The sequence below is a fragment of the Aristolochia californica genome, unplaced genomic scaffold, assembly GCF_029961685.1.
Source record: "Aristolochia californica isolate CCGP_79_NKW_82.1479 unplaced genomic scaffold, dmAriCali1.0.hap1 SCAF_12, whole genome shotgun sequence".
Classification (NCBI taxonomy): domain Eukaryota; kingdom Viridiplantae; phylum Streptophyta; class Magnoliopsida; order Piperales; family Aristolochiaceae; genus Aristolochia; species Aristolochia californica.
Window position 1 is genome coordinate 23,167,236 of NW_027181793.1, and position 27,533 is coordinate 23,194,768.

General features: G+C 37.0%; 1 protein-coding gene across 1 annotated transcript; it reads right to left on the bottom strand.

Annotated features, from left to right (window-relative positions):
- Positions 1–57: 57 nt before the first annotated feature.
- On the bottom strand, positions 58–27,507 carry LOC137946415 (mediator of RNA polymerase II transcription subunit 25-like). Its single transcript, XM_068792695.1, has 16 exons — positions 27,209–27,507; positions 22,922–22,952; positions 18,652–18,715; positions 18,437–18,567; positions 15,745–15,924; positions 15,317–15,382; positions 7,311–7,521; positions 6,989–7,056; positions 5,963–6,847; positions 3,156–3,209; positions 1,697–1,725; positions 1,154–1,222; positions 987–1,071; positions 530–616; positions 315–450; positions 58–200 (listed from the first exon to the last, which is right to left on the bottom strand). Exons 1-16 carry the CDS (start codon positions 27,304–27,306, stop codon positions 157–159), a joined length of 2,238 nt encoding a protein of 745 aa, XP_068648796.1. The 5' UTR covers positions 27,307–27,507; the 3' UTR covers positions 58–156.
- Positions 27,508–27,533: the final 26 nt, after the last annotated feature.

Sequence of the window (27,533 nt, forward strand, 5' to 3'; positions counted from 1 at the left end):
TGGCTCGTACCAGCACCCACCATCTGTTGCTGCTGCTGTGCTTGCTGTTGTTGTAATTGTTGCTGCTGTTGTTGATGTTGTAATTGTTGTTGGCTAGACAACTGTGGCTTAAACACAACCATATCCTAGGAACGACAATAGGCATCTTCAGCTAGACTAAAACAAACGGTAAGCTCCACTGAAACAATTACTAGAGCCACCTACACCAGGGAAAAGCATGCCGATAAGGCGGCTGGCATTATCAGATACTGAAAGCAGCAACGTTTGAGAAGGTAGCTGGATAACTGCATACTAAAGCAAAGCAAATGACTTACCCTGAACGAATGACTGACTCATACCAGCACCCACCATCTGTTGCTGCTGCTGTGCTTGCTGTTGTAATTGCTGCTGCTGTTGTTGATGTTGTAATTGTTGTTGGCTAGACAACTGTGGCTTAAATACAACCATATCCTAGGAACGACAATAGGCATCTTCAGCTAGACTAAAACAAACGTTAAGCTCCACTGAAACAATTACTAGAGCCACCTACACCAGGGAAAAGCATGCCGATAAGGCGGCTGGCTTTATCAGATACTGAAAGTAGCAACGTTTGAGAAGGTAGCTGGATAACTGCAAACTAAAGCAAAGCAAATGACTTACCCATGTTAGTGTAACCAATCATAAATATATCCTACATGCACAACAAAACCAATAGGTTCAAAACACTCATACAGAAGTCAAACAATCCTGATTCATTTGTACCAAAATGAATCATGAGGAAGCTGTTAATTATACATATATTGGGCATTAACTTAGATTAATAACATATGGATGCTAGTAATATAACACTATAAACACACTGTGATTCATTAAGAAATTAAACAGTTAAATGCATGTACAGACTGGGCAGTACTACAATAGAAAATAGGTTCCAATTTTAATCAAATAATTATCTCAAAATACAAAAAAGGAAAAAAAAGAAAAGAAAAGGAGATTGAATCACTCACGAGCTTCTTTTCTTGCAGCTGTCCAAGAAACCAATGCTGATTTAATGCTCGGAATACTAAGAAATCTGCCTTGCCAACGTATTGCCTGTTTTTACATCACAGAAATAGAAATTGTTAGAATAATAAAGATTGTGTACATTAGTGCATGAAAGGCAAACAGGATATACTTGTTATTCATGAGATCCTGAGAGATGAGGCGAACTATATGCATTGTTGCAGGCCAATCTGTTGCAAGCCTGAAATGAAGAGAAAAAATTATCCAAACAGTGAAGTTAATCATCAGTCAGAAGCACCGTTTGTCCAAAAAACTGTCAAAACATAAATTTCTACTCAAGAAAATCTAAAGGAATTAGAAAGTGTGAAACCATCTTTCAAGGAAAATTTTCAATGAACAGCTTAACGTATGATAATCAAGCAGAAGAAATACTGCATGTTACTTTTAGAAAGAGCCATGCTCATTCCCATCCTTGATTCACTAATCACAAGCAAAAGTAGACCAAAGTATTGGAAGTGATTTAGCAGAATAAAAAATAATATTCACTCCAGAACGTATTCAGCCAAATGAAAAAGTATTTAACTCTTTTTGACAACCGAATCAGCACTTATAGATAATTTGCCTCATTACCAACCAACCAACGAGAAGCTAACATGCATCATCTATAAGCTACTTCCAAGTTTCATCAAACAGAAAAATATCATTCTAAACTTACGTCTCAGATGCCGTTGCATTCCTATAGCCCTGTCAAACAGAAAAATGATGTCATCATGCTCAGAAAGATAGTTGTAAATTTGCACCAGAATTAAATAAACTCCAGTCAATGGGTCATAATGTTTAATGCAAGCTTGTCAAGGCTGCTACCACCTAATGCAAGATATTAAGGTACCCCAACAGTCATTAGGTGATAAAAGTTATTTATAGGCAATTTTAATGTACTGAATGCTGGCTTCATAATGCAGGATACATATAGACACAAAAAAGGGCAATTGTGAGATTCTTTAGACAAGGTAACAAAAGTAAAAGCACAGCAGCCTGTGACAGTGAAGGTACAAACGTAGACCACTTTCAGCCAAGATAACACCATAAACATGAATACAGAAACCATTCAAATAAAACATTGTAATGAAACTCAATCCATGGTTCTCCATCAATATTGGTAAAGATCTCTATTCTCTATAGCAGTTCTAAGTTGCACTCAGAATATCCAACACATCATAAAACAAGGGACAATAAGGAATGTCAAAGAAAACCAAGTGAAAAAACCAGAAGCATCAGTAATGAGGAGAAAGCTTGTTCGAAAATGTGATTAGGGGTATTTTGGTCATTTGGTCTATGTAATACTTGGTAGACTGACAGCAACATAAAAAACTGGTCTATAAGTTTGCTTTGTTTTTTTTCACTTAGCCGGTCTTATTTCGAGTGTTGTAAAAATAAGAGAAGTTGAAAAAATAGAAGAGAAAAACAGAAGAAAAAAGCGAGAAAAGAAACTTCTGAAGTGCTGCAGTGTGTGGCACACTTCTCTGAGGTCAAAATTCGACCACCCACTTTATTAAATAGGTCACTTAAGTGAAACTTAGTACAATAACATAAATGCCTCTCTAGACTCAATTAGTCATATCTCCTAGTATATACATCATATAAACCTGAAAATTGAACCCAATGTACATCATAAATAGATGAATACCCTAGAGGGGAAAAACATGTAAAATACCTAAAATAACCTTGACACTAACAACTTTAACAAGTGTATTATAACTCATGTATTAAGGGACTTTTTTGTCTTTTTGCCCTCTTTTTTACTTAAAGCGATATAAGGCTATTAGCAGTCAACTTTAACCCCTAACGAAGGCAGCCTCCAATGCTGCTTTTTCTTCCCCTTCTCCTTTCTTCTCTTCTCTCTTCTTCACTTTATTACTTCAGTTTCTTGTTTCTCTTCAAAGCATTCTCACATTTACCAGAAAAATAATTGAAAACTGTTGAAGAGAGGAGGCTGAGGACGAGAGAAAAAGCTAAGAATAAGAAGGAAAACAAAAAATCATACCTTTTGTCAGAAAAGCACAGTTAACTCTAGATATTATGTTCACCATTTTGCAAGGCAACAAATATCTGGGCAGGTATGCAGACCTCAACAAAAAGTACCTTAAATTCCATAAGCATGAATAAAAACTTACTTCCAGTCTACAGATGAATACTGGCTGCCCTTGTCTTTGTCCAGATAATGCACCCTGAAGATGAAAAGTAATTTAGTACAAAGTAAACATTAATAAAATAACAATTTTTTTAAGAAAAAAATACAAATGAAGAAAAAATTTTAAAAATCAAAGCTGAAAAAGAATATAGGTGAACTAGGTTGTTGCCGAGTAAATTCTCTTTCAGATTGTCCCTGGTTATGCTCTCTTGCTAACTTTGAGAATCTGAATGGTGGATTCATAAGCAGCAGTTGGGGGGCCACCTCTCCCACCCGAAGCACAAGCAGCACATTGAATAGCTTCCTCCTGATCTGGACATCATCAAGCTAAATTTTGACAGCGCCCTCATAATCCAGGTCCTGCCAGTGTTAGTGGAGTTTTTCAGAACTTCAATGTGGGCATCATTTGCTGGTCCTCTGGGCATCACAGATTCTACTTCAGCTGAGCTTCATGCTCTCCATCAAGGCCCAAAATTTTTGAGAAGTCATTCCTCAGGAAAGCTTCATTCAAGGATGACTCGCAATGCATCATCAACTGGTGCATTGGAAGCAAGACCCTCCTTGGTGCCATTGGCAGCATTTTTTTTTTAGATTTAAGGCTTGTCAAAAAATATTGCTTATAAGCGGTCTCATATTCCTAGGTCGGCTAATGCAGTTGCTAACTCTTCAGCTCGTGCAGGAGTCAATCTTCAATCTCTCATTGTAAGGGATCCACCTTTGTAATGCCGATTGTCTTGTTCCTGTTTGCCTTTGTGCTTTAATGAAAAACTCTTTTTTTCTCAAAAAAAAAAAAAGTGCAGTAGGTCATAGAGTTAAAAATGAGATAGTCATCCAGATTCTTACAAAGATAAAAAGTTAATAAGACGGGTACTCAAAAATGCTTTCTTTCCAAACCAAAAGATTATTGAAAAAATATATCAACAAGATTCTTTAAACTATGTAATTTGAAAAGATAATAAAATACCGTTGTAATAAAAAAAGTTGGGATTTGAAGAGTACTCAGAGATTGCTAGAAACAAATTATTCATAGAACAGTAGGGATTGCAACAAGCCTAGCCAAGCCCAAACTATGGTTTGACTCGAGCTGTAAGTACCATGCTCGAGTCCACTCGAGCCTATACATGAGCTCGAGCTTGGCTTGAGCAAAAAGTAACTCAAGCTCGGCTCTACATCAAAGGTGGGGAAGAATCTAGAAGGACTGAGCCACCCCTCTTGGTGTAGAAAAAGGAAGGCCGCTACCCCTTATCTGTAGTGCACCACCCCTCCCAATATTCACTACTAGTGCTGCAGAAGGGGAGGGTCACACACCACTCCCCCTCTCATCTCTATCAATTGAAAACAAAGAGGGGAGGGAGAGGGGGTGGAACCCTCTCCTCTCTGTGCCAAAAAGGGAGGCTAAGAAAATAAGTGAAAAGAAGATGGAGAAGAATAGAAGGAAGCTGAAGAAAAGAGGACAGAGGAAGAAAAGGAGGTGATTCAGAGATTCATGAGTCTCCTTCCCCCTGCTGCCTAGCCGCTATTCCCTCCAGTCATGGCCATGCTACAACAAGCCCTGAGCTCAATAGCTGAAGCAAGGCATCACAACCAGTCCCTGCTTATCCTTTCACAAAAAAGCCTACACACACGTCTCACCTTCTTTCCAATTTCCCCCAAAAGCAACCTCCTCCATGCACCCACCTTTTCCCCAACTTCTAGTAAAAGCCGCCTCCTCTGACCCTTGCCCTCTCGTCTTCCCCTCTCCCCACAACTGAGGCTTGGAACTGTCCAAAGTCCATAATAAACATTGCTCTACAATTTCAAAGCATTGAGAAGAGCATATATTGCCTAGTCAAATTTCAAAACACCCAAAAGAGCATTTATTGTGCAGCATTTATTCTTTATAGAAGCATTTATTAGGATTTAGAAGTGGAATCTTAGCGGGAAAAATGAGTTTTGACATGGAAAGACGAAAAATTAAAATGTTGCACCATTTCCGTCAAGTCAGCTCGTGAGCTTCAAGCCAAGCTCGATTACACTAGACCTCAGCTCGTTCCAGCTAACAAGCTCAATTCAAAGCTTGAAATCAGCTCAAGCTCAGAAAAATCCAAGTTGAGCTGAGCCAAGCCTGAGCCATTCGCAAGTCGGCTCAGCTCGGTGCCACCCCTCCTAAGCCGCATTACATCAAAAACTTGTTTTACAGCTACATGAAAACTAGAGCTAATTGCACCATTATGAAACAAGTATACCAAGCCAAAGCCTTCTGAAATCTCTCAGGAAGTCAAGAAAAGGATTCCATTTCCAAAGTGCTCCAAAGATTAAATTAAAAAAATAAAAAATAAAAAAAACTGAAAATCAATGTCAACTAAAGTTTCAGAGAATTAGCAAGCCCGTTTGGCCCCAAATGACACTTTAGTTCAAGAGCATTCTAGCTTTTGTCAAATATCAAGAAGCCTCTATGAAATGTTCACAAGAAGTTTGGCATGAGTTGGAAGCCAGGAAGGATGCCAAAGGCTTCAATTTTCCTGACTTGCAAGGAGGTTTCCTTCTGAAATCTCATTATGAATTCAGAAAAAAGTGATTTTTTTTGTTAGTTAGCTTACTTAATTTAAAAACTAATAGTGTAATGGGCAAGATGTATGTATCTGTACCTAAAACAAATATATAACAAATTCATAAACCATCTAGGAAACTTAAATTGGAAAACTGGCAGGTTACAATGCTACAGAGCATTCAAAGCAGAACTAGGGACTAAAAGTCTGAGATAAGGAAAGCAGAAAACAAAATAAAAAATGAAAAACAAGGCAGGATTACCTCCCAAACTTTTAGATACTTCGACTGTGATTGCAGAGTTCCAGGTGGATGTTGCGGCAAAGGCATGTTAGCAGCAGATCCATTGCTGACATTAAGAGGCTGCATTCCTGTTGTGTCTTGGTGAGACATTCCAGGAGTAGGAATCATTGTACCACTTGCAGATGATATACCCGATGAACCAAGACCACTCATCATGTTTTGGTTCATTCCAAGTCCACTTTGTCCGATTTGCAAAGAAGTCAGATTTCCTTGGGACATTATACCCGGCACTGACTGGCCAATACCTGGCACTGATTGTCCCATACCAGGCACTGGCCGACTCATAGCTGGTATTGCCTGGGCCATACCTACTCCTTGAACATTATTAGCCAATGATGCAGGCATGCCAAGATTTGAATTTCCTGACACATTTGAAGCTGAAGAAGTAAATGAACCAAGTGTAGTGTTCTGTGTAACCTGTGAGGTTCCCACTAGACCCCCAGACCCTGCGTGCCCAGTTGAGAATACAGATTGAGTAGGCAGTGCAGATGTTGTCATCCCACTGGAGATCATATTTGACATGTGCACGGCCATTGATGTATTCCCCATTGTTGGAAGGCCAATAGAACTTGCTCCAGTGAGAGAGGCGGAGCTTATCACTTGACGAACTTGTGGGTTATTTAGGATGCTGACATTTGCAGCAGCAGGACCTGAAGGTCGAATTGGTTGTGGTATACTACTAACCAATGGCCTATAATACTGAAAATTGTCACCGACTGTGACCATCTCTTGAGAAGTAGGAGATGGAGAGAAAGTCTGAAAATTTGGAACTCCTAGAGCAGTCCCTTGTGCTGGTAGATGTGAAAAAACAGGTCCCGGTACTACGGAACTAACAGTGACAGGTTCCTGAACAAGAAATGAAGGTGTTAGTGGTCACATGCTATCTTATTCAATCCTAGTAGTCACAATCCATGGTGCTATGGGTGCCTAGGTAATTTTCTATTGGGTCAGCATGCAAGCAGAACAATGAGATAGTAAGAATCTTACTACTTTTACAGTAGCAGTGGGAGTATTGCCAACGGAAACAGGCTGCCGATTAGCCATGGGTCCATTTACTGCAACAGAAACACAGAGTATGACAATTCCATGATCTCAAAACCAATATGATTAAATATAAACATTGCAAAATAAACATAGAAGAATCAAAAACATAATAAGAATGTGATGAAATTAGTGAACATCAAACAAATCAAGCTCATCTTTCCTTCAGAAAGACACAATTTCAGTAATTATGTAAACAAGATACAAACAAGATGAATAGGACAGCACGGAAAAATGTGTAGAGACATGGAGCTAGGAACTACAAAACCTGAAGAGATTGAAGTAGGAGGTGACCCAGATATAGGAGGAGCACCAGTCTGATCCATCTTAACTGGACTCGGGTTTGATGTCAAGTTTGCCATTCCATTTCGACTCAGAGCAGCACGACCCTCTATAAAATTCTCTGAGAGTAAAATAAGGAACTGAGGATGTCTCACATTATCAATTGCAGGATCTGTGGCCCGGGGGTTACGCTTTCCCTGTGTTATCGACCTTGTCAAAATAGAAACAAGAAAAAGAAAGGAAACCTCAAAGTCACTATAACAGGACAAGACAATCTGCAGATAGCTTTGCTCCTAAAAGAACAAAAGAGAAGAACTTCACCTTAAGCACAAGCTCGCAATAGCAATAAACATCAAAGCTATTTCAAAATAGTCCTTGTGCCAATTGGGGGAGTGAGTTATGGTAGAGGGTTGTGCCACAGGGATAACATGCAAAATAGTCTACTCAGCCTTCCTTGGAATAGTTGATTCAGAACGGGGCTGAGCTTTGAGCTCTTTGGAAGGTTTAAGCCTCCTTAAGTCTTTCTTAGGGTTTAGGGAGCTCTATGGTTATTCTCAGGAGAAGTGAGTGATCTCCAACTCCTTGGTGCTTATACAAATTTTCTTGAGATTGCAGATATTTGCGAATATTATGATGGCTTGGCCCCATAAGCCAAGCAATGCTGATCATTTTGCCAATATTTTGGCTCAAGGCTGCAACTTGCTGTCTGAAATTCTCCCCTTCCCCTTTAATCCATGTTAACATTTAAAAATTTTCTGTATTTTTTAATGCTTTTGTCCTTTGATCCCCTCATGTATTTTCTTTTATGTTATACTAATATCTCCATAATCTCAATAAAACATAAATATCCCCATTGAACAGTTTATATATATTAAACATAAAACCTGAAACACAAGTTCAAGTATTTTAAACTAAAAAAAGGAAAATAGAAATAAAAAATATCACTGACTTTATTGCATCATTTTTTAATGATTTAAGCATTAATACACTCCCGAACACAGACTTTTTGGACTAGTTAGTTTATGTTGAATTATATGAAAAAGGATATTTGGTCTTTTAACACTTATTAGATTGTCCCTCTAGAGTAGCAGTAAGTTCATCTTTGCATAGAAGTTATATGGTTCAATATTTGTTTTACTCTGAGATGTAATTAGAGAGTATAGTGTTTTTAGTGTAAAGGGGTATTTATGTACTTTTGACTTATTTTCACTTAAGTGATTATTCAATAGAAGAGAGAGCCCCCTCCCCCCAATTTCTCACTTTTACATGGTATTAGGCAATAAGTTGCAGAGAATTTCCATCAAGTTTTCTCATAATTTTGCAATTCCTCCAGAAAAAGGGGATTTTCTGATTTCTGTGCTAATTGAAGTCCAAGGTCAGGTTTTTCCTATTTGTTTATGTGATAATCCCAGGGTTGATGGCTTATACGAACAATTGAGCATTTTCTGAGTTTTTTGTGCCCCTAAAGGGTTGTACATTAGGTGTTCCCCAGTTCTAATCTGCGCAGGTCTCCAAAGCCGTATTTTTGCCTACGCTCTCTTTGTATGCTGATTCATCATTGATGATGTTTAATTTGATTATTATGCATTGAATTACTGATGTTAAGAAGTTGATTGAGTAGTAGTTAATTTGACCTGAAAGTTCTAGTACCCTAATTCTATCCCTCCTAATCTGCGCAGGCAAAATTACAGTGTTGTGTGCTGGTTGGTGTGTAGAGCTGTTCTAGGTTGATTTGTGCGTAAATTGATTGTTTTTGTGGAAATCATGGCTGATTCGGGTGAAATTATTATTCCTGCCAAGGATTCTAGAAATTTTGAAGGTAAGAATACCATTCTGATCACTACAGAAAAGTTGAAAGGATTAAATTATTTGAGCTGCTCCAAGTCTGTTTAAATATTTTGTAAAGACAAAAGGAAAACTGATAACTTAGGGATGACCCTCCTACTCCCATAAACAATGACTAGGAAGCTGAAGCCAACCAAGTTATCACTTGGTTAGTAAATAGCATAAAATTCCAGTTTAATAGTCAAGAAGTCATGAACTGTGAGATAGCAAGAAGATTTGGACTTCTCTTGAGTCCATCTATGATCAAGACAATAATATTTCAAGGATTTATGATATCTATATAAAGTTATTTAGCCTAGAGAGGGGGGATAGAAAAGCGATTAATTATTGTAGTGAATTATATGGTACACTACACGAGATTAGTGTCTACCATTCTTTCACTACTGATGAGAAGAAGCTTCATAAGAAACTAATGCAATGTGGGCACAATTACTAACTAATGATGATGTGCCCACGTTAAATAAATCATTTAACAGAGTTATGCAAGCAGAAAAGGCAGTGTTTCCATGAGGCAGCAAAGATAGTAAGGGGAAGCGGAGGGCATCGACGAGGACGAGGTCAAGATAGTTCTGGTTATGGTAGAGCCCGTGGTGAAGGTAGTAGGGATGTAAATGGATCCGGATTAGATCTGGATCTGGATCCAAAAATTTGGATAAATCCCAAATTTCAATTATATCGATTCAAATATGAATATTAATAAGAAATCTGATTTGATTTTGAATTGGAATCAAAATCTAATTATTGGGATCCAATAAATATTCGGATCTGAAAAGTTACCTTATTACTCCCAAGATTTCCCCTGTTCCCAAGTTTTCAATTTTTGGACTTCATACTCTACTTTCAACTTAAGAATATTTTAATATCTTTTTGTCAGCTTGGCAGGGAATCTTAAACCTAACCATTATTTCCATTTCTACTTTTCCTCTTTAGCATAAAAGTTGTCTCATCATTGCCCAATGAAATCCCTCTCTAGTAAGCTCTCGCTCCCTCTTTGGTAAGCCTTCGCTCCCTCTCTCTTGTCTACCTCTCTCTCAATGTTTCTATCTCAAATCCCCTCTCTTAGCTCTTCTTACAGCCCTTCTCTCTATCTTTCTTCTTCTCTCGTTCACTTCTCTCTAAGCCCCTTCATCAGCACCTCCAGCAACTCTTGCTGTCTCTTTTCTTCTCTCATCCCCTTTTCTATCCATAAACCTTTCTCTCTCAGCATCTCTATCTCTTTTTTTTCTCTCACCCTCTGCATCTCCTTGTCCAAGTTTCTTTTTCCTTTCTTGTATTTCTCTCTCTCTCTCTCTCTCTCTCTCTCTCTCTCTCTCTCTCTCTCTCTCTCTCTCTTTTCCCCTAAAGATTCCTTCCTCTTTTCCTTAGCTTTTTATATGATTTTTTTTTGTGGTGAGTCAGGATGGTGTTTCCCTTGTTTTACTTACTTTGATTAAGCTTCTGGTCTACATAACAAAGAACCATTTTTCAGGTTATATTTCAGTTATTTTCATTCTAAAATTTTGAATCCAGATATTATCCGAATTTGAAAATTATTCGATGGAACTGATATTTGGAAATATAACTTTAGATAATTTTATGGATCAAATTCAGAATTGCAATATCTGGACTCTCTTCAAAAAAAATATCTGGACTATAACCAGTCTATTTATAACCCCAGATGGTAGAAGATAGGAGATGTGTCCATTGTGAGCGCAACAACCACTTCTCAAAAAAATACTGGTGCTCCGAACGAACTTTAGCAATTGGCATAGAGGATGGCACAATCAATTTCATCTATCACATCGATGAAACTGACTAATTCCATAGTTACAACCACCATGGCTAGCTCAATTATGTTTGCTTTCCATATGTTTCGCATCTATTCGTGGGTGATTAATTTGGTGCATCTTCACACAAATCAGGTGTGTCCTCAATATTTACCTTTCTTAGTCAATCATCTCATTCCAAACATGTTACCATTGTTGATGGCTCGTCCTCAGCTGTTACTGGAGTGGGTAAGGTTCAGTTGACCCCATCCTTGTCTTTAGAGTTAGTTTTATTTGTTCCTAAATTTCTAATTAACTTCTTACTAATCAGTCAGATTACTAAATCTCTGAATTGTTCGATAACCTTCTCACCTACTCATTTTGTATTTTAGAACCTCCAAATGAGAAAGACGATTGGTTTAGGGCATGAGTGAGAGGAACTCTACCACTTGGAGGGTCTACCAACGCAATCCTCTTTGGCTCCTCAAGTAGTTGTCTCACCTTTCTAGTGGCTCTTGTTAGGACATCCCTCCACAATTATGTTATTCCAAATGTTTCTGACTTCGCCTTCTACTTTATCTTTTCAATGTGAATCATGGCAGCTCAGGAAGCACCATCAAGCATCATTTCCTACTAGACAAGTCATAGTAGTACTAGTTTGTTTGAAGTAGTCCATTCAGATGTATAGGGACATTGTCGAGTACCTAGTGTATTTGGTTATCAGTGTTTTATTTTCTTCATTGATGATCTTATAGGTCCACATGGGTATATCTCCTATGGAACAATCTGAAGTATTTTATGTATTCCTAAATTTGTATAGCATAAAACATCAATTTGGTACTTCATTTTGTGTATTTTGTTCGAATTATGGGTTTAAGTTTATGAGCTACAAATTTGATTCCTTTTAAAAAAGCAATGGCATTGTTCATCAGTCGTCTTGCATATGTACTACACAACAAAATGGGGTAGTAGAAAGGAAAAATCACCATTTTCTAGAGGTTGCACAAACCATATTGTTTCAAATGCATGTTCCAAAATATTATTGGGGCAATGTTATCCTTATTGCATATTTTCCCATCAACAGGATACCTTCCTCAGTGTTTGGGGGTAGAATCACTTCAAGTTCTTAAACCCACTAGTGATTTTTTTCCTCTTTGTCCTCAAGTTCTTGGGTTTGTCTATTATGTGCATGTGTTTAGTCTATCTCATGATGACTTGTCCTCAAGATCAATCAAGTGTAACTTCTTGGATATTTTTGTACTAAAAAATATACAAATGTTATTACCCTTCCACAAGGAAAATTTATGTGTCAACTGATGTCACATTCTATGAGGAAGTCCCCTATTTTAACAAGTCCGATAAGTCTATTGTTTCTTCATCACTTGATGTAGATATTATTGCTCCTCTTCCAATAAAGGATGTTCCGAGCACTATACCAACTTGCCCAACCAAAGCCACCGTAAGTTTACTAATGAAAGAAATCTCCCAAGACACCTTCAAAAGCTCCCTCCCCTCCATCCTTGTCAGTTCCATCCTTGTCGGCAACTCCTGCGATAAGTGATTTAGACCTTCCCATTGCTTTTTGCACGAGTGTTCCTGCTAATACTCAACATCCTATCTCTAAGTTTGTGCCCTTTGATTACTTGACTGGTCCATTCAAGATTTTTGCCTTGTCCTTGTCTTCTTGTTCCATTCCTTCTTCAATATAAGATGTCTTGTTTTCTCCTTAATAAAAGCAAGCCACGGATATAGAGATGGAGGTGCTACTTGATAAGGACACCTAGTCATTATGTAACTTACCCCCAGATGTTGCCATTGTGAGTTGTCGATGGGTCTATACTGTGATAAAGATAGACTAGTGGTTAAGGGTTATACTCAAACCTATTATGTAGATGGATTTGAGACTTTTTCTCTTCGAGCAAGATTGAAATATGTTATGGTTCTGATTTTTGTAGTTGTTAACAAGGATTGACCTTTGTTTCAATTGGACATAAAAAATGTCTTCTTATATGGAAACTTGGAGGAAGAAGTGTACTAGAGAAACACCCTGGCTATGTTGCTTGGGGGAGACCAAGAAAGTGTGCAAAGTGAACAAAGCCATTTATGGCCTCAAGCAAAGCCTTAGGGCGTAGTTTTATAAGTTCAGCAAGAGATATGTCCTTGGGTTTTACTAAAACTCATTGTGACCACTCATTGTTTATTTTGAAGAGGTCATCAAGAGTTGTGGTGTTATGTGAATGACATACAACTATCAACAAGTGATACAAGGCATTCTTCCTTCTTTTAAATAAAAATACATCTTCATAAAAAAAAAAAAAAAAAAGTGATACAAGGCATATTGAAGGAGTAAAAAAAAATCTTGCAAAACATTATCAAAGCAAGGACATGAGATCTCTCAAGTATTTTCTTGGGATTAAGGTAGTGGGAAGTAAGGCAAAAATTGTTTTGACACAAAGGAATCATGTGACAGATATACGATGGGAGTATGGTTTGTTGGGGGCACAACTTGTTAAGACACCCATGGAAGTGAATCATAATCTTTATGAAGATGATAGTGTGGAACTCAAGGATAAGATCATGTATAGAAGGTGAATGAGCAACCTTATTTACGCCATAGTTACTCGGCCTAACATCTTGTTTGTTGTGAGTATGGTCAACTGATTCATGAAGCATCATAGAAAGATCCATTTAGAGGCTACACATAGAATATTGAGATATTTGAAGGAAGCACCAGGCAAAGGCTTATTGCATAAACCTCATGGTCATTTGTATATTGGGGGATATTTAAATGTTGATTATGAGGGGTTAAGTAGGATAGGAAGTCTATTATTGGTTATTGTGTATATGTTGGAGAAAATTTGATTCACAAGAAAAGCAAGAAAGAAATTGTGGTGGTCAGATTAGTGTAGAAGTAGAATATTGGGCAATGGCTCATACAATTAGTGAACTTATATAGGTGAGATAAATTTAGGAAGAGTTACACTTCTCCACCAAAGGTGGATCGGTGATGCATTATGACAATCAAGTTGTTATCTTCATTGCCAATAACCATGTGTTTCATGAAAGAAACAAGCATGTTGAAGTCGATTGTCGTTTCATTCCTGATGTGATGATGAGTGATGTAGTGGTCACTCCATATGTTAAACCTATTGATCAGCTTGGTGATATATACGCCTTGGGAAAGTGAGAGTTTGGGAATTTTGTTAACAAGTTGGGACTTCTTGATATATATGCCCCAACTTGAGGGGGAGTGCTAAATTATATTAAAAAGGTATTATGGTCTTTTTACACTAATCGGATTGTCCCTCTAGAGTAGCAATAAATTCATCCTTGCATAGGAGTTATATGGTTCATGTAATTAGAAAGTTATATTGTTTTTAGTGTACAGGGGTATTCATGCACTTTTGATTTATTTTAACTAAAGTGAATATTTGATGGAAGAGAGGTCTACTTTTGACCTCTCAATGAGTGCTAGAAATTGCCACACTCTTCTCCCTCATGCTCTTTTCTCTCTTCTCTTCTCTTTTAATTCTCACTTTTACAGTTTCAATAACTAAATTTCATGCCAGAGATAAACATAAGGTAACAGTCAAGTTACCATGACATTTTGTTGGATTGAGCCCGATTCAATCCCAAAATAATTAGCCACTTAGTACATCTTTTACTCAACCTCATAGCCCAATACCATTTTTTAGCATTTCTCAATGTTGAACTTTTCCCACTCAATAATCTCTCTCATGTCCAGGCATAATGGACTTGAGATGTGGGCACAAACTCCCAATGGAACACATAACAATAAGCACACAACACACAAACTCCAAAGGGAGTATAAATTGAGCCTCAACCCGTGCAAACATCATACTCAAAAACCACTATTTGATTAAGCCCTGTTCCATCCCAAAATGACTAGCCACATAGGAGGCCTATTGTTCAACCATATAACACAATACCACTTCTTAATATTTCTTAATGTAGCTAAACATGTTTTCTGACCACAATTTACATATGAGTATCAAATAAAATTTCCAAAACCTCTAACCTCAAGAAAAAAAAGGTTAAAGAATTTTTAGAACTCTCATTGAGTTTGTCCCATCCACTTCTCAATAAGGTCAGACTTGTTAACTTGGAAAAAACCTATGTTATCAGAACTAGCCCAAACATCAACCTGAAAAGGGCCAACTAGGTCATCAGCCAGTTGTTTCATAAATCAAGTTTTTTTTGGGTTTTCAAACAAACTTGGTCCAATCGAGTCAGGCTCAACTGGATACTACAGTCCAGGTCTTCCAACACTCATAAAATATAATACAAATAAAAACTATATTTATTAGCAATGGTAACTACAATCCTTGTCAAACTAATATGGCATAAGAAAGATGGAATCACCATGAAGATCTATGCATACCGCAGTGTATATTGCTCTTAGCTTCGGAATTTGCTTTGGTGAAATGATAGAGAGAGAAACAAAAAACTGCATGGAACAACATAAAGTATTTTAAGATAATGTCTTCATGGCTATAATAAATATGAATAGCATACATGAACAAATAGCCAACTAAAAATTTAACACTCTTGAGCACATACTACACTCACACCAAAAGGTCAAAAAGTCTTCTTTTAATTTTTATTCCTTTTCTCCCATAAAAAGAGTAAAAATAATGAAAATTAAAAATTAAAAAAAAAAGTAAAGAGATGGTCCCATCAACTTCCAAGAATCTAACAATATTCTTGGCTGGTAAATTTGAATGTCAATTCCATAATGATTGACCAGGTACACAAATGACAGTGTTTGACAGCCAAAATGAAGAGGTGATGATGGTAAGCTTCAATAACCTGAGCAAAAGACTTTGCCACCGTCTCAGCATCAGACAGAGAACTTTCTCTTTGCACATCTGGGCTTTCTTTCTGCTCCAAATTTTGAGCTGGTGGAAGACACGCCGGTGTAGGTAATGTAAAAGGATTGCTGGCGGCAACAAGTATACAATGTTTTTGTGCATCTGTACTCTGTTGACTCTGATTACCATGCCAACCAAGGGAAAATATTTAAGAAACAAACAGAAATAATATTAATAGGGAGAAAAGGGTACACAATCTCCTCGACTGATAGCAAGATAGAAAATTAAATCGGAAACAAGCATTACAACTGCAAACAATGTCCAGAACACATGAATCATAAAAGAGAAATTACCTTCTGTTAAAATACCAGTCCAGGGGTATTTTGGTCATTTCTCACATTACATTTTTCTTTTAAAGTATGGCTGTTAGATAGACAATGTCTTATTTTAGCAATGGTTCAATTTCCATTCAATTTAGACATGTATTTTAGGATATATGTAATTATGAGTATTGATGGGCATTTTTGTCCTTTTGTAAAATATCACTTAAACCCTGATTAAAAAGAGGGAAGACGTGCTTTTCTCGCACTTTCTCCAAGGCAACAAGGCTATTCTTCACCTAGGTCTTTTTTTCTCCTATTTTCTCTTCTATTTTCTCCCCCAATCTCATATTTTTCATGGTATTAGAGCAATAACGCACATCTTGGGCTGATTTGTTTTCAATTTTGTGGACTTTCTCTCCATTTTTAGCAATATCCTTGAAGGATTTTCCCAGATTTCTGGACTAGTAGGGTAAAATTTTCTATTTTTCCCTTTTCCTGCCTATCTCAGCCTCTTGGCTAACGACTACTACTTCTATTTAATTGATTATTGGGATTTAGATGTGTTTGATTGTCCCAATTTGAAGAAATTCCTAAAATTTGCTTGCATCATTTTAACCCTAATGCTTGCGTCATCATTCATATGGCCTAAATCATCCTAATTTCTTGCAATTAGGTAATTCTTTCATCAATTTATCATCTAAATTACTGAAGTTGATCACTATTGCTTGGAAATTGAATGAATTGGGTGTTGAATTGCCCTAGTTCACTTAAGTGTGGGGCCCACTTGACTGCACAAGCATAGAAATTTGGAGAAAGTGTTTCTCTTTGGTTGAATGACGCTCTAGTGTACTAAATTGTGGTGTTTTGTGATATTTAATGGCTAAATCCAGCATACAAGTTGCAGTCCAAAGTACTATTGAGAGCTCAGATATGAAATTCTCTCAGCCTATTTAGATAACTAAGATCCGGTTGAATAGATTGAATTATGTGAACTAGTCTAGATCAGTTTTGACGTATATGAGGGCCAGAAGAATGACCAAATATATAACAGATGATCCCCTTGTGCCTATTACTGAAGATTGTGTGGCAGAAGATAATTTAGTAATGACTTGGTTGGTCAACAGTATGGAATCCATATTTAGTGACAAGATTTTGAGTTGCAGTACTACTGAGACAATGTGGACTACCTTGGCTTCCATTTTATCTCAAGAAAGTAATTTGACAAGGATTTATGAGTTATATGTGAAATATTGTAATATGAAGTGTTAACGAAGATTAGTAACAAATTACTTCACTGTGATGAGAGGAGTACTATAGGAGATTAGTACATTTCATTCTCTTACTGCGAATGTTGAAGACATTCGTAAGAAAAAAAATCAGATTCAAGTAACCTGGTTTTTGGATGGTTTGGGGCCTGAGTATGATGCTATTCGAGCCCAGCTGTTAGCCAATGAGGATGTGCTCACTCTTGAGCAAGCTTTTAATAGAGTTTTTCGAGCTAAAAATGCAGTAGTAAATAAGAATGAGTCTACTGGAACTCTCTCAGAAGCAGCTGCTCTGAACCTCCAGTCTTCTACTAGTAAACTTAATGGCTTTCGTGGTGGTAATAATAGAGGTAGAGGTCGCTCTTTTTCTACTCGTGGTCATGGCCGAAATGATCAAGGGGATCGGAAATGTGTTCATTGTGGTAGAACTAATCACACTTCTGAGAAATGTTGGAAAAATTTTGGTAAGCCTACAACGGCCAACTCTATAGTCACAAATAAGGAATTGAAAGGACTCCAAAAATTAAAAGGACTCCAAGAAACTTGTTACATGCAGGAAAGGAATTGAAAGCATTGTGCGTGCATTGGAGAGTCACAGTATTTTTCTTTTCCTCTAGTGTCCAGTTAGATTTTTCTTGATTGCTTACATTGGTTTCATAATTAAGTTAATTTAATTATGAAATTAGCATGCAACTTATTCTTATATAGTTTGCACAGATTGCGTCATCTCACACTTTTAGCATAAATTGTTCTTTCTAGACCTATTTTCCTAATTCTCTTTCTTTCCTACATCAGAATGGAAAAGAGGTTGGCAAATTAACTTACAACCATACCGTCTCCTCTTTATTTAATAGATTAAAATTTTAAATTACAATTATGCGTTGCTAAAAGTAGGTTTTGACTATAATCTACCTCACATAATATCCATGACAGCAATGTAAATAAATCTTAAAATAACTCCTGCTTTCTAACAGGATTAAAATGTTTATTCCTTAAATGAGAAATAATATGAATAACAATCAGATGTTCAAATATGAAGCAAAAGAAATAAGTCTACAGAAATCTATTTCCTCAAAAAAAAAGTCTGCAGCAATCTACGCACCATCAGTGCTTCAGCAAGCCCTTCCGCAATGGCAACTTCACCAAAACCACCTCCTATAAATGGAATACAAGACAGCCAATGAAAGAAGATATCCATGTCCTTCGTCCAACCACTTCTTTGCACCAAAAAGGCTGCATATAAAAATTAACAGATGGAGCTTTATGATAAGGTAAGAATAAAGAATAGCCGAAAAAGATAGTAGAAATAAGAAGTACCACTGTAAGGTCCATGTGCATTAAATACAACCAAAGAGAGCTCAAAATTTGCTCCAAAATGCTTCTGTAGAAAAAGAATTTAGCCAGCTGTAATTTAAATTTATGTATCTTAAAGCCAACTTTCTGAATTTCTAGTGTCAGTATGTGACAGAACAGCAATTAAATAAAAATAGAAGTATTATTTCTCTAACAGAAAACCAGAAAGGATTCATTGAACTGATAACTCAGTAGAAGAAATGAATCATCTGGCAACTTTATATGGAAAGAATTCATTGAACTGATTACTCAATATATGAGAAGTGAATCATCTGGCAACTTCGTATGGATCTCCACTGCCGACTCTCTTGCTAGAGATAGTGTCAGCCGTAAATTACAGCTCGCCATTAGAGTTTTTTCTTTTGTCTTTTAGCATTTCATCAAACTCGTAATTGTTCATCCCTCTACTAAAATCATGCAATTTCCAAAAATGAACTAATAAAAAAACTCAACATGAGTAAGAATATGATAGTAAATCTGCGACATTTTGACCAGCTGTGAGGTCAGCTTCTAAATATCGGATCTTTTATCAAAAGATCTAGAAGTCATCTCTTAATAATTGGTCATGTGGCGCGATTTCGCCTTCTCTAGAGTGTGTGTGTGTGTGTGGGTGGCTGGGTCTAAGTAAACCACTTTCAATGCATTGGAGGGGGGGGGGGGGTGTTGCAAACTTCAGCTATAGAGGACCTAACCCTGGGCCTAAGTAAACCACTTTCAATGCATTGGAAGCTGAACAACAACTACAAACCCAGCAAATTCCGTAGTCCTTTTTTTTTTTTTTGAAATGGTATTCCACAATCCTATCAGAAAATTTCATACAAATGAGTACTACAAGCTTAATAAAATGGAAGAACTTTGAGAAATCCTTTTTAGTGAATATGATGCAAAAAAAGGTAAAGTAAAAAGGGAATCTTCTTTTTCCTTGGAGACCCTAAACCTGAGTTGATGGTTGAATGGAAGCCCCCTCCAGATTCCTGATTTAAATTAAATTTCGATGGATCCTCAAAAGGAAATCCAGGGCCTGCAGGAGTGGGGGGAGTTCTTAGGAACAACCAAGGTCAGGTTATGCCGGCCTTCTCAGGGCCAGCCGGTTTCTGCACATCTAATGAAGCAAAATCTTTGGATCTTTTGGAAGGTATCAAACTTTATAAGTAACACCTCTGTGGCACTCTAATCCTAGATGGTGACTCTGCGCTTGTCATCGGCTGGGGAAGCAAAAAGAACCCCTGCTCCGTGGGCTCTTAGGGTATTCTTTTATGCGATTTCAGACCTATCTGCTGAGTGGTGCATTGCCAGAAGCAAAATCCCCAGATCTGCCAACTCAATTGCAGGTAAGCTTGCAAAATCTGGAGTGTCTAAAGCTACTCTTTGTTCCGGGACTTCTCTGGACCTCTAGAAGAGGTTTATAATGCTTGTATCCTATGTTTTATCCGATGCTGTACTAGTATTGCTCTTGAACTATCATTAATAAAAGCTTTGCACCATTTCAAAAAGAAAAAGAAAAAGTAAGCACGACAAAAAAGGAAAATCAAAGAGGCCAAGCTCTAAAATAATGCACTAGCAAGACACCTAGCTCCAAACAAATGAATCTGATAGATTATCTGTTGATCAAGATGTGCATCCAATGAACAGAAAGTCTACTATATATGTACTAGATCTCATCAAAAGAGTGATGAATATAGCAGCTGATGCCAATAAAAGAATCACCTTGTTGTGTTGGTGTGTCCCACTAAACAGCTTGAGACTTAGAGCTCATATCCTATTGAATAAGTTGCCCTAAAAGAATCTTCCAAAGTCAAGACTATACTATTCCTGTCATCGCAAAATACTCTACTGCCAGCAGGTCTCAATTGTCTCATGAGCTCCTACCAGAGTTCTATTGTACCTACTAAGAGAGGTATGACCAAGGCTAACTTTTTAACTTTAGAAGTAGAGAACACACCCACATGCCTCCAGTTCTCTTATAAAATAGAAATGTTAAGTTTATGAACTTACTAACCCAAAATATAATGCTACTAATGGAGTTTTTCATCACTCCTATGAAATGACTTTTCCTCTCAAATTGTTATTGTTCCTTCACCCCCAAATTCCCACAGAACCTTACCCACAAAGCTTGCAAACTTTAGACTCATCCAGCAGTGCCCATATCATTAATATGTATCAGGTATTGGCCAATAAGTATCGGATTTTACCCTACCTGATACACCACGTATCAGCCGATACAAGCTTGTACCCGAGAAGCATATCGGCTGATACACCCGATACCTATCGGATTTTGAGTTCTCTGATATATATCATAATCCCGATATGCCGATCACTGGCCTCATCTACTCAGGATGGATGGGGAGCATTTTGCCTTCAACCATGCACCCAAATTAATAGGAGATTTTAGGAGGGTAAGAAACTTTTTTTTTTTTAAATGAGGGTAAGAAACTTGAAGAAGATACGTTACAATTTCACAAGATGGTGAGAGAGGGGGAAACAAGAAAGCAGAGCATATAACTAGCATATTAGTTCATCATTCTTTTGAAGAAAGATGATATTCACCAAAGATGCAACTTCCAACTTGATTTGACACTACCAGTTAGATCCTGGACTATGACAAGTAAGCTTCTCACAATTCCAAAAATTGTGGAGACGGCACAAGCTAGATAATGTCTCCCAGGTGTATAACCAAAATTTGGTGTGCAACATAACACATAAACGAATTTAGTCCATAAAGAACGGCTTTTGTAGAATGAATTTTTACAGGCTTTATACTTCAAAGAAAGCCTTTGATCACCACATCAGAAGAGTTAGTTTCCTCAATCACCCACAAGTGTGTGAGCAGAAGAAGAAAAAGAAGAAGAAGAAGAGCACTTGTGAATTCATCAAACTCCTTTAAGATGTCAACCAGTGAAAGATTCAGTGAGCTTTCAAATGACTTGTCCAATAGGGCTGTTGATACCCGGACATCACCTTTACCATGCCACCTCTTGCAGTTCTACACAAAAACTCAAGGCTCTTGCACATATGTAGTTTGCCAAGAAGCATTACCTAAACACTCCACAAAAGTCACAGATTGTCTTGCTAGAGAGGGTGCTGCCTGTCAGCATCTTGTTGTTGGCAATGATATGCCTCTAGCCAAACTTTATTTTGTCTCTTTGTAGCGTTCCTTGTGCAAATTGTTTTCTTTGTTCACCTCATCCTTCTTAAATCTCTCTTTCCCTGTTGTAAAAGAAATTTCTCCTTTTCAAAAAAAAAAAAAAAAAAAAAGACAAAAGCTAAAACAAAACAACATGACCCCTAATAGGACAAGGTTTACAGCTAAATGGACAAAGAAACTGGCAAGAGGAAGTTTCCAGTGCAGCTTGCCAATTCTATGGCTAGAATGACGTCCAACCATTCATAACTCATTGATGTTGATGATCTTTCAAATCATATGGGCATATTGTGCTGTGAAAGAGTAGGCCAGTGTTACTGTTCATCTCATAAATATGCTGAATCAACTGGTTGTCATACCACCAGACCCTCTGGATAACTCATTGATGCTGATGAGCTTTCAGATCATATGAGCATATTTTTCTGTGAACAAGTGGGTCAGTTTTTTTCTCCTAAATGTGCTGAAACATCTGGTTGCATACAGCCAGACCCTTTACTTTCTTTTTAACTTGTAGAAAGAAGCAAAAAAAAAAAAAAAGTGACACATCCCCATCATTAAATAACATAAGCGGCCACTATCATCACCACCTTGCCACCAAAAAAGCACAAGCTTTATTAAAGTACTGCATACAGTCTAGTAGGGCAACCTAAAAACACATCTTAGCATATGTCTTTTCAAGAAATCCAATGAGTGTTAACAGAACTTCTGAAGCATTTCGCCATAGTACATCACTCATCCAAGACCGCTCGAATAATTTTAAAAAAAAATGAAAATGACAACTAATACACATAAAGAACTCGGAATATCTTCTTCTTGTTTTTTGAATGATGAACCCCTTACCTTGGTGAGACATGAACACCAAGGCCTTGCACTAGAAACCCTCCCACCTGATTATTACATCAAAAGACCCAATCCACAGAACTCGGAATATCTTAAATAAAAAAAAAAGTTATATCACTGACAAATAATAGCATTTAGCCACTTGAGATTTCAGCCAACATGAACAGGCATTGTAATAAAATGATGCCAACACCACATGCTCCAGTTAAATGACTGCACAAATCAGATTTAATGTTTTCAAAATGAATATACCTGTCCTGCCACCTCATTTCCACAAAAACACCTGCATAAATACCACCATTATATTTAGAATACACCAACAGAAGATATATGTTGCAAAATGGTCCAAAATGTCTAGCAAGAACTTGACAATAGATAACAGATAATAGAAGCTGTACAGCAAAAACTTCAACACTTTCCCTGGTGAGACATGAACCTAAAGGCACCCTCAGCCTTCACAGGAGATGACGACCAGATTCGGACCCACTTGAGCCCCAGCTCCAGCAGCATGTTAAATGTGGCAGGCGCATAGCAATACTTCATGCTATAAAACCCTCCATGTGGCCATTCAGCCAAAGACCAATCCACTCCAACATTCTTTTAAAGGCAGAAATTTTATTAAGCTAAAAAAGCAAGGAAAAAACGACTGCCATTGAAAGGGAAAAGAAAATGTGGCTGACAGCAATACAAAAAGAGGCAAGAATAACCCAAAACCTCCAACATTTCTTATTTATACTGGCAGAGACTCACTTAAACAAAAACACGTCATGGATGACAAAAATGGTTTGTTTCATAACACAGTGAGGTAACTAGTTCCATAGCTTTGAACCGTAGTCTTCGCATAAGTTTTTTTTTTTTTTTATTCCTGTGTATCTAATTGAAAAAAAATAAGAATAAAAACTTAATGTTCAATTTTCATTCATTTGCTCACAACTACAATAGCTATAATATATACAACATAAGAGAATCTGGACATATTTTAACATACAATGAATCGAGACAATAAGAGAATGAAGTAGGACATAATATTTCAACAGACAATGAATCTGGACAATAAGAAATAAATCTAGAAATATTTCAACACTCTCCCTCAAGCTAGTTTATAAATGTTGTGTATTTTCCAGCTTGCCAATTAGGAAGTCAAATTGTTGTGATTGAAGACTCTGTGAGAAGATAGATGCCACCTGTTATTTGGTAGGAATAAACGGAATACAAAATACTCCTTCATCTAGCTTCTCTTTGATAAGATGCCAATCGATATCAATATGCTTTGTTCTGTCATGTTGTACTGGATTATGGGAAATACTAATAGCTACGTTGCTATCTGAGTATAACTTCATAGGTTGGTTGAACACAATCTTCAACTCACTTAGAAGTCATTTTATCTACAAAAGCTCACATATCCCTTCTGCAATAACCCAGAACTTAGCTTCCGCTTCTAGCCACCACATTCTACTTTTTGCTTCTCCGAGTCACAAAGGTGCAATATCCAGATGTAGACCTCCTATTATTTATACTTCCAACCCAATCAGCATCAATGAATGCTTTAGCACATACATTATCACTCTTCTTGAACAATAATCCTTTTCCTGGAGTCTGTTTAAGATATTTGAGAATCCTATAAACTACATTTAAGTGCTCCTCACGAGAGGAGTGCATAAATTGACTCATAACACTCAATGCAAAAGCAATGACAAGTTGAGTATGGGATAAGTACATCAATTTCCCAACTAATCATTGATATTGTCCCTTATCAACCTCAGCACCAGCATTTGTACTCAACTTGCAATTTCCATACATGGGTATTTTAGCTAGGTTGCACCCTAGCACACCGGTTTCATGGAGAAAATTTAAGATATATTTTCTTTGAGGCACCAAGATTTCTTCCTTAAATCTTCCCACATCCATGCCTAAGAAATACCTTAAAGATTCAAGAACAATTTTAAATTCTTTGCAATCAGATTTTTCTACAAAGAGAAATCGACATCTGAAGCAGAAAAGATCAAGCAATAGAAAATTTTCGTGTAGCAACAGAAAGCTTCAACTTTCAAGCCGTTTTATGCCATCAAGAACAAGACTTTATATGGAGAATTATATATCAAAAGAAATATATATAAGTCTATTTTCTTACCTATTCAACCAATTATCAATCTGAGTTTTTTATATGGAGGTATTGATCTCGGAAGAGTCAATGGTCATGCTGGCCAAAGAAGAAAGAGTACTTAGTTCGGCCAGATTACAAAGTCCGAAATCTATCAGATTATTTATCTCAAAAGAAGTATATTTTATGAAGAAAAATTATACTTGGATGAAAGGTATTTAAGTCTAATTGCAGAAGGAGAAAATTCCATGTCAATCTAATATATATTTAAGGAGATATTCTCATTGGAAAAATCAAAGGTCAAGTCGGTATCCTGTTGCATGCAAAGATCCGATATCAAGAAAGTATTTCATGATATACCTCTGGAAAGTTTTTGTTTGTTAACTAACAATATCTAGAAAGAATCTTTAGAAGATCATGTTATTTTCAGAAATTCTCCTTAATTTATTTGTCAAAGATAATAAGTGTTCCTATTCTGAATTAAGGCAACTTCCAAAAAAGGTAGTTACTTGATTTAATGCTGCAAATCACAGAAGTAAGGAGATTATGATCTAGGATCAAATTCAAAATGTGTGTTTCTTCTCTGCTTATGAGAAATAGTTGCAGCATATTAACAGCATGTTGGAGCAGCAGTCGGTGTACTTATCCCCGTATGAAGTGAGCAACCTCACTCAACCTATCACTCGATGAAATCCTTTCAAGCTAAACTGGTCTAGCCTCAAGCTTTGACTTTGGTTTTTTATCTTGCCTTTTAGAATCAGTTTCATTCTCTAATTACATCTCTAAGCATGACCTATATTAAAAAATAGGACACTTATGTCATTGGCCGCTAATTAGTTGGTTTAATATGGCTAACTCTTAGTTTGGTGTCTGAATTAATCACTAATGCAATAAGCGTGGAAGCAACATCCATTATTGTTTTATTCACTCTTCTTTGTTTTTCAGAAGACCTTGCAGCTGCTCTCGGAACCAACAACACTCAATTCAATTATTCTTTTTTAGAAGATTAATAGCACTTGGTTCAACTTATTGGCAGCTTATTACTCAATTCCAACTTATTATTTGGTGCACATCTTCCTTATTCAAGGATGGACTTGCTGCAGATTATCTCATGTGTCCTTATTAGTCTTAAGGACTTTTACAATTTACCGGTTATCCGCTGCTATATAACAACATATTTGGTATGTGTTATTGAGGCATTGGCTCATTACCGCAACTGCTATTGTGTCTCTTTGATCGTGACATTATTATTGAAGAAAAACTCCTCAGTTGCTTGCCTTGGGTTCATTATTTACTGACTATTGTCGGCATTGGTTCATATGATAAAGAATTTGACTCTCACTTAACCCTTTGGCCAACCCTTTTGGAGCGTTATTTTTGGTTGGTCCCTTTTATATATATGGGTGTTTTAAGTCCATTGAGACTTTTTATTAGTACCGTTGGGTTTTTTTATCGTCGTCTTGTGAATGACAGGCATTACGCACTTTAGTGATTATTATCACTATATTTGTTCGAAATCATTTGAGGTTGGTTTCGGCTTATGTTTTATCACCCATTTTTACCCTTTGAGAGTGTGTACCCGGTTTCGTACTTATCCTTGGGACACCGTGATGGAGAAGATTCTTACTACATTTATGTTATTTATTTCAAATTGGGATCACTGTCATTACCTCCCAGCTTGAGGGGGAGTGTTGGAAGATATAAATATGTTAGAGTGTCATTGATGTAATTAGTTTATGTTTTTTGTCTTGTCTTTACTCTTACTAAGGTAAAGGGTATAATTATAATATTGGTATTTTTATCATTTATAAATAGAGCTTAAGGGGGAGAGTTTGGACTAAGTCCATTACCCTATTCTTCCTCCTATTTTCTCCAAATTCGTCATTCTTCCTCTTTTCCTCCTAAAACCTTCTCTCCATAACTCTTCTTCTTCTTCTTCTCAACACTTAATCCTCTTTTACTGTCATTATACATTATAGAATCCTAAACAAGGAATATCCAATATACGAAAAAAATAAAAAATACTGAAGTCGCCTTCGAATGGACTTGGATTCACAAGTAACTGACAGATCTAGAATCGCTAGACCTATATTACATGCAAAAGTAACTTTGAGTTAGCTACTGGATGGTAAATAAAAGATTGATGGCTTGCAGGTTTTCCTTGAGAGTTATGCCGCATTCTTTGGCAAAATTAGCACCAAACAACAGGTCGTTCGAGATAGACTTCTCTTTTTTTTCTTTTTTCTTTTTTTCCGGTTAGGGAGCTGAGAAGAATAGCTGGGAAACAATATAATGAATAAAACTGGAACAATTTTGAGCCATATTTACCGAGGACGTCTACAAATTTTATTTATCCCCTTTTTCCAATATCAACCAAAGGTTTATATGAAGCCTAAGCAAGAGAAGAAGGGGAAAAGAATACAAACACAACAACTAACCTGATGATCCTGTCAAGATAATCTGCAACGATGGATTGCCAGAAAGGTCCCACGGCTGCAGTGCCCTCGACCACTACGATCAGCTGTCTGTCGGCCATCTTTCTTCTCCGACGTAAACGGAAGCAGGAAAATTACCCCACGATACGGTTCAGGTTTCCGTGGGTACCTAGAATCTGGCATCAGAATCTCCAGCGGTAAACGGTACCATCGAAAGTTTTATCAGAGAAGTATGTCGTCACTCGTTTGAATTTCAGCTCTTGTTTCCTACTTCAAGGTTGGTGCACGAAGGCAGTCAGCCAGTGAAGGAAACGGCAAAAGTACAACG

What these genes read in the sequence shown, in the direction of transcription:
- LOC137946415 (XM_068792695.1), bottom strand. Translation starts at nt 27,306, where the DNA reads ATGGCCGACAGACAGCTGATCGTAGTGGTCGAGGGCACTGCAGCCGTG. An exon ending in GAAATGAGGTGGCAGGACAG is followed by an intron (nt 18,716 to 22,921) that starts GTATATTCATTT and finishes CTTTTTCTACAG; the next exon opens with AAGCATTTTGGAGCAAATTT. An exon ending in TATTCATCTGTAGACTGGAA is followed by an intron (nt 1,726 to 3,155) that starts GTAAGTTTTTAT and finishes TCTGTTTGACAG; the next exon opens with GGCTATAGGAATGCAACGGC.